The sequence below is a fragment of the Trichosurus vulpecula genome, chromosome 1, assembly GCF_011100635.1.
Source record: "Trichosurus vulpecula isolate mTriVul1 chromosome 1, mTriVul1.pri, whole genome shotgun sequence".
In the NCBI taxonomy this organism is placed as follows: Eukaryota; Metazoa; Chordata; class Mammalia; order Diprotodontia; family Phalangeridae; genus Trichosurus; species Trichosurus vulpecula.
Window position 1 is genome coordinate 233,498,556 of NC_050573.1, and position 9,386 is coordinate 233,507,941.

The 9,386-nt window shown below is 49.3% G+C and overlaps 1 protein-coding gene across 1 annotated transcript; it reads left to right on the top strand.

The window, feature by feature from the left end:
- The first annotated feature begins 3,851 nt into the window (after positions 1-3,851).
- On the top strand, positions 3,852-9,039 carry TMEM200C (transmembrane protein 200C). The gene is made up of 2 exons (XM_036737919.1): positions 3,852-3,930; positions 6,695-9,039. The coding sequence occupies exon 2, from the start codon at positions 6,771-6,773 to the stop codon at positions 8,757-8,759; it is 1,989 nt and encodes a 662-aa protein (XP_036593814.1). The 5' UTR covers positions 3,852-3,930; positions 6,695-6,770; the 3' UTR covers positions 8,760-9,039.
- The last annotated feature ends 347 nt before the right edge of the window (positions 9,040-9,386 follow it).

Sequence of the window (9,386 nt, forward strand, 5' to 3'; positions counted from 1 at the left end):
GTCCCTAGTCTTGTCTCTAAGTATACCAGAAAGTGAAGCAATTCACCTAAATCCCTCCCCTCCCCAGCAGAGAATGTGGACTTTAGGGATGAGGTTCCTCCAAAGCTGAAGCTTGGGAATCAGAGTAAAGACTGTTCTCTAACTTCAACCTGGATCTTTGGTCTATTTACCCAAAATTTAAGGGGTGGGGAATGGTTGAACACCAAGAATCTACGATAGGTCAGGGTTTAACGGGGAACAGAGATCCTCTGAAAAATCACAAGATTCAGGACCAAGTGGAAAATGAGAGGAGGGCAGATAGACACACGAGTTTCCATCTCCCCCATGGGACATTTCTGGTAACTTTCTAGGAACTAGGAAAGACTCTTCATCTCCAGGCTATTGAAAGCTAATTCAACCAAATAGAGAAGATAGGCTAAGATTTGGGTGCCTGAAGGTTCTAGGAGGGTCTTAATCCACTATTATCCACAGAGGGGGCAAAGTAGCTTTGTCAGGTCACCAATTCTCCTCTTGAATACTCTAGGATAATGAGTAGGCAAACCTAAGAATTTATTTATATAAACTGTGCTAGGTTGCCAAATGAAATGAATGAAAAAAATTGGCACAGTGAATGGGCTGTGAACAAATGATGAAAATGAACAAATTAAATAAGGATTCTCTTTTAGAAAACTAGTATTAGTGGAGTGAGAGGTTGTAGGCTAGTTTAATTCAACCATGCCAGGGATCCCTTCACTCCCCCACTATTTTTTTTTTGTCCCAAGACCTTCATTATTCCCCTAGTTTTAACATTTATTTTCAATTCCATGGCTAGCATAGATCTGAACTCTGAATCTTGGAAACATTGATGAAAAATAGGGTCCACTGGCCTTAGCCCCTCTACTCAACTACAGGTCAGTAGGCATTGCAAGGAATCCAATAAAATGTCCTTAAAGTAATGGTTTGTTGGGCTGATGAAATTTAGAAGGAAAGTAGCTTCAGAAAAGAGGAGAGAGTACCATTGTCCTTTAAAAATCTCCCTGCAACTCTGGAGTCCTGGGTAAGTCTGGTTAGGTGCTGCATTATTGAGATGGAAAAGGTCTCTGATGGAAACAGATATTATATGTTTGGTTTCTTCTGACTTCTGGACTGAAAACAAAGCCAATTACTAAGTATCTTAATGCTCAGGTTTAATGGAAAAGTCCAAAACAGCAGCATTTGACTAATAAGACCTCCTTGTGCTTGCAGTCATCTTCATAAGAAATCCTTAGTTATATTCCAGTGCTTGTTGTCCATATAGAATTCTTCCCCACCCCCCCAAACCAAATCCCTCAAATGAGTTTCAAATGAACACATTATAATGATGATAATGGACATCTGGAACTATTAACTACTTAATCCACCTAATACCCTAATGAAGTGGAGCAGCATTCTTTCCCACTTTTTACAGCTAAGCAAACAGAGACCCATGAAGGGAAGGAGTTGTTCAGAGTTATTCAGAGAGTCAGTTGTGAAATGTATGTTAGTATTCAGGTCCAATCTTTGCACCAGGCGCTGCCAGGCTATTACTGGAATTTGAGAAATCCGAAATCTCAGAGACCCAAATCTGCAGGAAATGACAATCAGCCCTGGAGTGGTTGCTGCTCTGGGTGATTTCTTTATCTAAAAGAAAACCAATCCAATTAGGACACCTAGAACTTCATTTTATTATCCCACAGTTCCTGGCAGTCTCACAACCTGCACCACAATAGGCTGAGGTGGAAGGAGGTGGAAACAACACCATTTGATCAGAGTCCAATTTCATAATCTACTTGACTAGAGGACCAAGGCCACCTTTTAACAAGGAAGGTTCGGTGTCCCTCTTTAGGAACTGTATTTCCTCATCTTCCCCTTCCCCCTCCACACACCCATCACTAAACCAGTAACAAATGGCATCTTTTCTGTTCTACCTCCTTCTTTAACCTTTCCTTTTTATCTCTTTTGAGTAAAGCCCCCAATATTGCAGGTAAGAGCCCCTTGTATGAACCCTAAACCCTAAACAAAACACGTGAGATATTTCTGATGGATTTCAAATCTTGGATTTACTTGGTTTACTTGCATCTCTGCTGCTTTTTCTGTATCTTTTTTTGGCCTTTTAATGTATTTTTATCATTAGATAATTGAAATCTTTCTTAGTTTCTCAGCACTTCGTGGAGGGAGGGGGAACTTCCACTATAGAATCTCTTGCCCCTTATACTGGTGCTTGCTTGCAGAACAGGGAACAAATTAGGAAACAAGCCTCTCATCTACGACATGAGTTTGAATCTTCTCCTTCCCTAACTCCCCATCGTGGGAAATTGAAGAGGTTTTTTTGTTTCTTTGTTTTGGTTTGTCACGATCTGATGATTATTACTCCGGTGGTCAGAAGAGCAGGGACTCCCAGAGAGACTCCTCAGAGGCGGTTCTAGGCTGTGATGAACAGCAGCAGCCTGTGTCCGAGGGAGACACTGCACTCTTGATAAAAGCGGGTCATAATGCCCTGCTTCGCTGAACTCCTGCGATAACATCAGACAGAGGCTTCATTCAGAGTGAGGCAGATAAGCTTAACTAAAAGATTGCTGCTCTGCAGAGACCGAGGTTTGGGCTTGTTTAAGAAAAACTTACCGTGTTCATCCACAGCTCAAACACAGTTGGGAAAAGGGGGGAAAGTATGTGTCACAGGGTCGATCCTACAAGGAGAGAGATAGAGAAAGGAAGGGAGAGAGACAGAGACAGAGACAGTCAGAGATAGAGACAGAGAGAGACCCTTAGGTGCGTCGTCGTTGGCTTTCTGCTTACCCTCTCCAGCCCTGCGGATCAGACAGGTAGTTTGTAGGAAAAGAGCAAAGCGCCCAAACAAGGAAAGGAAGCGGTTCTGCCACACTAGAAGGCTGGGGTAGGCATTGCCAAGATGCCACCCTCCATTCAGTTTTACCCTCTTTCCACCCTCCCTCTCTTTCCCCCATTCTCTTTCTTTCTTGGTGCCTCCCTTCCCCACCCTAGCCCCCCACCCTGGACGGGGAACTAGAACTGCCAAGCTCTCTCCTTCCCCTCTTTCTCCTCTTCCTCACCTTGTTGCTCTCGGGGTCGGCTGGAGGGACCCGGCAGCAGGCAGAAGAGGAAGTGGGGTAGGAGGAGGAGAAAGAGAAGGAGGAGCAGGACTGAGGAAGACAAGAGGAAGGGTGGGAGGGGAGAGAAGGGTGCTGCAAGAGGGTGGGGGGGGGGGCGTTAGTAAAGAGCGGGGGATGGGTACGCTCCTAAAGAGGAGAGTTAGGAAGGGTAATGATTGCCATCCTGCAGCAATTTCCCTGTGTCATGGCTCCGGTATCTTAGCAACAGCACTGAGTCCGGCCAGCAGAGCGGCGGCGGCGGCGGCAGCAGCAGCAGCAGCGGCGGCAGCAGCAGCCAACCCCATTGAGAGGAGCAGCAGCAGCCGCCGCCGCCGCGGACTCAACTCCACTCCCCGGAGCCAGAGCCCGAGCGGCGCAAGCCCGCAGCAGCGGCGGCGGCGGCGGCAACAAACACAAGAACAGGCAAAGACCTCAGACCACCGCCCGCGTCCCGCCCGCGAAGGCAGGGACCTAGAGGATCAACGAGAGAGAACCAGGGGGCCGGGAGGCGAGAAGAGAAGAGAATAGAAAGACAAGGAAGAAGGGGGAAAGGGAGGAAGGATGAAGGATGGGGAGGGCATAACACTTCTTGGAAACTCCTCGCCATGGCTCTTGCCACAGGCTCCGCGGCTGGGGTCTGAGAATATAATTGGGGCGACCTCTCCCGCGGGCTCTCCCGGGATTCTGAGCCGCGGAGAGATGAGGGATGCGGGGAAGCTGCATCTTCGCGCAACTGTCCACTCGGGCTGAAAAGTTTCTCCATGGTTCCTTTGTGTCGTCGTCGGAGCTCTCTTCCTGCAGCCTTAGACTCCCCCAGTCTTCCTCGGTGAGTGAGACTCTAGTGTTTGCTTATAGTGCTGCCATTTTGAACAAGTAGTTCACTTCTCAGCCCGAAAGCTTTGCCTCCCTCGTCTCCCCATCCTCCCCTCCCCCCCCGAACCCCTTTCCTCCCCTGGCATCTCGTTGGGGGAGGGCAGATCCCTTGTTGTGTCTACAAAGAGGGGGATGCTTAAGAGAAATTCGGTTCTCTTGCTTCTTTCCAGAGGCGGACAAAACATCTGCTGCACTCATGTGACTCAAACATAAAGACTCAATTAAAAGAAGCGCGCGGAGGGGGTAGGGGTAATGTTGGGGGGCGGGGGGCGCCGCTTCACTTCTCCCTAATGTGAAGTAATGATTTAAGAACCTGGATGATAGCTTATGTTGGATCTTGGGCAAGACGTGAATCTCCTAGACCTCAAGCTCTAGCGAGTCATAGAGCACACTGTGGGACCTAATCCATCAAGAGGGGAAAAGCTCAATGTCTCACTTGGAGGCAGTTGTATTTTTAGACACTTCTTCCTTTCCTCGACCAGCACCCTCCCCCATCTAAGAATCGACTCCGTGCAGCAAAAACTGCAATACAAAAAAAATCTACAGAATTAAAAGAATTGTCCAAGCTTTAAAAATTCCATGGTTATCTATTTTGTTACACTTCATACATCCAACACAGAGCTGAAGGTATCTTGTTCAAGAGAAATTCATATCCTTTCTTCCCATATCTTATTGCCCACTGATAACCTCTAGTAAACCAAATGTTTGTTTACCCTTCTTCAATCCTAGAAATACATCCTTCAGTGTCCATTTGGGGTAGCTCCTCTAAAAAAAAAAGATCTGATTCCCCAAATCTTAAAAGAGCCATTAATCTCCTGGTTACTACATTGAAGATCCTCTGGAGGTTACTTAAACAGTTCTCAATATGTTACAACTAGATAATAGGTATACTTAAAAAAAAAACATACAACTACGTACCTGTAATAAGCTAAGTAGTGTTCTGCAACCTGTTTTTAACTCGTGGATTGATTCTGACCTCTCCCTTCCTAAAACAATACTGTAACTGGCTTAAAGATAAGTCTTCTGTCCCCTTACTAATCCCTCTATAACCTACCTTATGTTTCTCTTTATTGAAAACCGACTAAGTACCAGGGAGACATTGATTTGCAAACATTTTATAAGTCTGATTCTCACATACCTGCTTTTCCTTTCCTTTGGAGAAAGGATGGTGTCGATATTGATGTAATGGAGGGAATTAAGAGCAAAAACTCTGCTGGTCAACCCATCAAGAGCAAAATTCTACCATGTCAATAACACATTTGTAATACTAAATCATTCTAAAAATAAAGAATTATGTCTTAAACAAGATAAAATACAAAAGGTCCAGGAGTGGTTCTTACCTTTCTCAGCTCCATAAACTACCCTACATTCTAGCCTCCCCATTTGATTTGAAAACATCTCTACAGCACATTGAACAACAAATTATTCACTCTGGAGGGCCAGCAGGTGTGCAATTTTCCAGGAACCAATAACCCCAAATGTGCATCTATGTGGTTACTAAACAGAGCTTTGAAGTAAATAATTGAACTTTGTATAGTATTATACAGGAGTGGACTATTGATTGCTGTTGTGTTCTTTTTCTATAAATGACCCCCTGAACCTTGGGGGGGAGGGGACAAAGGAAAAAGGATGAAAAAAACATCCTTCATCAGCAATATGTATGGCTGATTCCACAAACCTTCATTCTTGTGTGGACTGCTCCTTCCATAGCTAATCACCCACTCTTTTGAATTCTGGGATCATGCATGTTGATAGCACAGCAATAAGATGAAAAGCTGTTTCTAATGACATTTTAAAAAGGGAGGGGATTGTCATTTTCCTTACACAACAAAAACCGATCTTTCCCCTTAAGTCCAGGGAGTACTCTCATCCACTAATAAGGCCTGACACTCTTATCTTCAAGGTAACTCCTTTTGAAGGGAGGGAGAGAGAGAGACTGAGAGAAGGAAGGACTCAGTTACATAACCCATTACCTAAAACTACATATTCCAAATGAGGCAACTGTCCAGATGTTCCATTGCAAAGGGAGGGGGGTGGTTGTGAGGAAGATATGTTGCTTTTCCTTGTAGATAAAATAATGAGTGGGAGAAAAAACTTTTAAAAGGGATGTTCTTAGTTGGCTATGCCACATATCCAACTAAGTAAACCTTGCTGTTCCCCAGCAACTAATTTTCTGTCTGAAGTAAATACTCTTGGCCTGATGATTCCTGATGTGTATCTACTTTAAATTCCAACTATTTGAATTAGTGAAAGGAACCTTTCTCTTGTTCTAGGGATTTTAAGTCAATGCCCATAGTCAGGGTTCAGAAGCTCCTCAGATGCTTCAGACAAAAGTCCTTGGAAGGGTTCAGATCTTCGGTGTCTCCCTAGCCCTGATAAAAGGTTCATGCTAGCGAAGTCCTTGGCAGGTTTTGGGGACAGGGGACTTGTTCTTAATTTGTTAGAAATGAGTAAAGCAGGATTACTACCTGAGATATCTTTGGCTATGGGAGCTGGTGGATTTTCCTACACAGATTTGTCCTTTTCTAATATTAGTGCCTTCAATCACCCCTCCCCCAATGCCAGGCCATCACCCCCAGCCTCCATACTGTTTAGTTTGCACCTCTAAGGTCACTCTCTGATGCAGGGGGCTGGGGTGGGGTGGGTAAGATTTTGCAAGTAAGAAGTGTTACTGCTCCAACCCCTGCTGTCTTTGACAGTCTTTCTCTTTGCTGCAGGCGGTGGTGTAGAAGCTAGCTCCCCACCTTACGCACACCTTCCCCCTGCAACTGCCCCGCAGTCCAGGGGCCCGCGATGATCGCCACAGGGGGCCTCCTTAGGATCTCCGCTAGAAAGCAAGATCCTCTCCGCCCGCAGAGTCAGGTCCCCAAACGTAAGAGGAAAGCCAAAAAGAAGCGCAAGAACGACGTGGTGGTAGTGAAGGGCAAGTTGAAGCTCTGCTCCATCTCGGGCCTGATCGCCCTCTGCGGGATCCTGGTACTGCTAGTAGGCATAGCCATGGCCGTGGTGGGCTACTGGCCCAAAGCCAGTGGGACCCACCGGGAGGGCGCCAAGCAGCTGTCTCCAGGGGGAAGTGGTCATCGGGCCCTGGCCGCCGCTGGCAGCAGTGCCAGAGCCAGCAGCAACAACAGTAGCAACAAGTACCTGTCGAGGGATCACTCGGGGACTCCTAGTCTAGCCAACGCAGAGTCCAACTCGAGCTCCATCTTTGCCACTAAGAGCACGCCCCCCACCCGGGCGGCCACCCCTTCCTCCTCCTCCTCCTCCTCCTCCTCCTCTTCCTCTTCGTCCACTTCAGTAGGTTTCCTCTTCCAACTCTTCTCCGGTTACTTGCATTCTGACAAGCTCAAAGTCTTCGGGCCCCTCATCATGGGCATAGGCATCTTCCTCTTCATCTGCGCCAACGCGGTGCTCCACGAGAACAGAGACAAGAAGACCAAGATCATCAACTTGCGGGACCTCTATTCCACCGTCATCGACGTGCACAGCCTCCGAGCCAAAGACCTGGCGGCGGCTGCCGCGGCTGCGGCCGCGGCCGCCTCGTCCTCTTCGGCCGCCACTTCGGGCCCCTCAGCAGCATCCCCCCTTAACGGTTTCATCAGCTACGTGCAGTCCCGGGGCCTAGAGCTTAAGCCCGGGGGCAGCAGCCCGGGAGATGCCTACGGGGCGGCCGCGATGCTGTCCAAAGGTTCCTGGCCCCCGCCGGCGCTGGGAGGCGGGGCTGCTGGAGGGGGCGGCGGTGCCAGGGGCCCCGTGTCCCCGCCCGACTTGGCTTCGTCCCCCCGCTGCCCGCGGGAGCCCCCCAGCCTGGCCGAGGCTGTGTACAGCATCTATCGGGAGCGCTCGGTGCTGGCGGGTCGCCGACGGGCAGCTGCAGCGGCCGCAGCCGCCGTGGCCGCCGCCGCCGCAGCAGCGGCAGCCAGCAGCAGCAGCCCCACACCGTGCAGCCCCCCGGAGAGCTGGGAGCGGCAGAGCACGGCCAGCTCCATTGTGGGCTCGTCCCTCAGCGCCTTCGCCCTGCTGCCCTTGCAAGGAGACCGGGACCGGGTCGGGGACGGGGATGAGGACGGGGAGGGCGCCAGCTGCAGTTGGCAGCGCCCTCCGGGAGAGAGGGGCTCCCAGGAGATCCCGCGGGGGGAGTTTGAGTTGAGTTTGACGGATCTCAGCGGGGGGGCCGGCCTGCGTGGCCCCCGGCGCCGGGAGCCCGGCGAGTCGGAGGACGAGGAAGCGGCGGCGGTGGCGGCTGCGACACTCACGGTCACCACCAGGGGGCAGGGCGGCCGTCTGCCCAGGACCGGCAAATACTTGGCCTTGAGGCGCCAGAGCACAAGCGGTCTCCTCGACTGCAGGAGAGCCGCATCCCCAGACCCCTCACCCAACCCCAGCGTGACCGACGTGGACGTGGCCGTTTTGGCGGAAGCCTCCACCGCAATCCCCCTTCCCCCGGGGGCCTCTCCTCCCGTCTCGGCGCGGGGGACCAGGAGAGACTCTCAGAGCTCCCAGTCGGATCAATCCAGCAGCAATAAGGGCTACACTCCCCTGGAGGAGGCGGGCACCTCCTTGGAGTCTGTCATTGACACACCAGCCAGTAAACGCCAGGACTGTGCGGAGGACCCGACCCGGGAGGAGAGCCCCCAGGAGGGGCCCGGCGAAGAGCCACAGAAGGTCGAGCCACCTCGGCCGGTTCAGAGGCAGTTTACAAAAAAAGAGAAACTCATCATGATCTCACGGTCTCATGCCATAGGGATGGAAGATGGAGAATTGGAAAATACAGGCCTTTAGAAAAAGAGGTTACTAGAGACACGAAGAGAGAGACCAGAAGAAAGAGGGAGCCACCCACTCGAATCATTGAATCTCCATTTCCCTTTCTCTCTGTGGATCTAACCGAGGGAACCAGTCCAAATCCAAAGAGCTGCAGGGCAGTTTTCCTTGAATTGAGTTCACAGAATTTCTGTAGATAGCTCCAAGCAATTTTTTTCTAAAAAATGCAAACAATCCTCTATGTCCGATTGTGATTGTATGTTCCATGAAAACCAAAACGTATTAAAACATCAGCAATCTAGTAATTAGTAATATTCCTAATTTTCTTAGTATCAAATTAATATATTTTTGACAATGACTGTGCACTTTATTCCACCTTTTGATCTGAGTCCCGCAATTGCCTAACCTGTTTACTCCACCCCCAGTTTTGTCATAAGTTACTTGAAAACCACAAGTTCTTTCCTCCTCTCCTGCATAAGAGTAGCTAGGGGTTTTTCCCTCAGTTCTATCAAAAGTGATTTTGCTAAGTGTTTTCAGGGCCAAAAGCATGAGCAGGCACTTCAGGAAAATCGATTAGGAACAATCACCTTACCCCCCAACCCTCCAACCTCACCCTTCTACCTTCTCTTTTTTTCTCCCTCCTCCTTC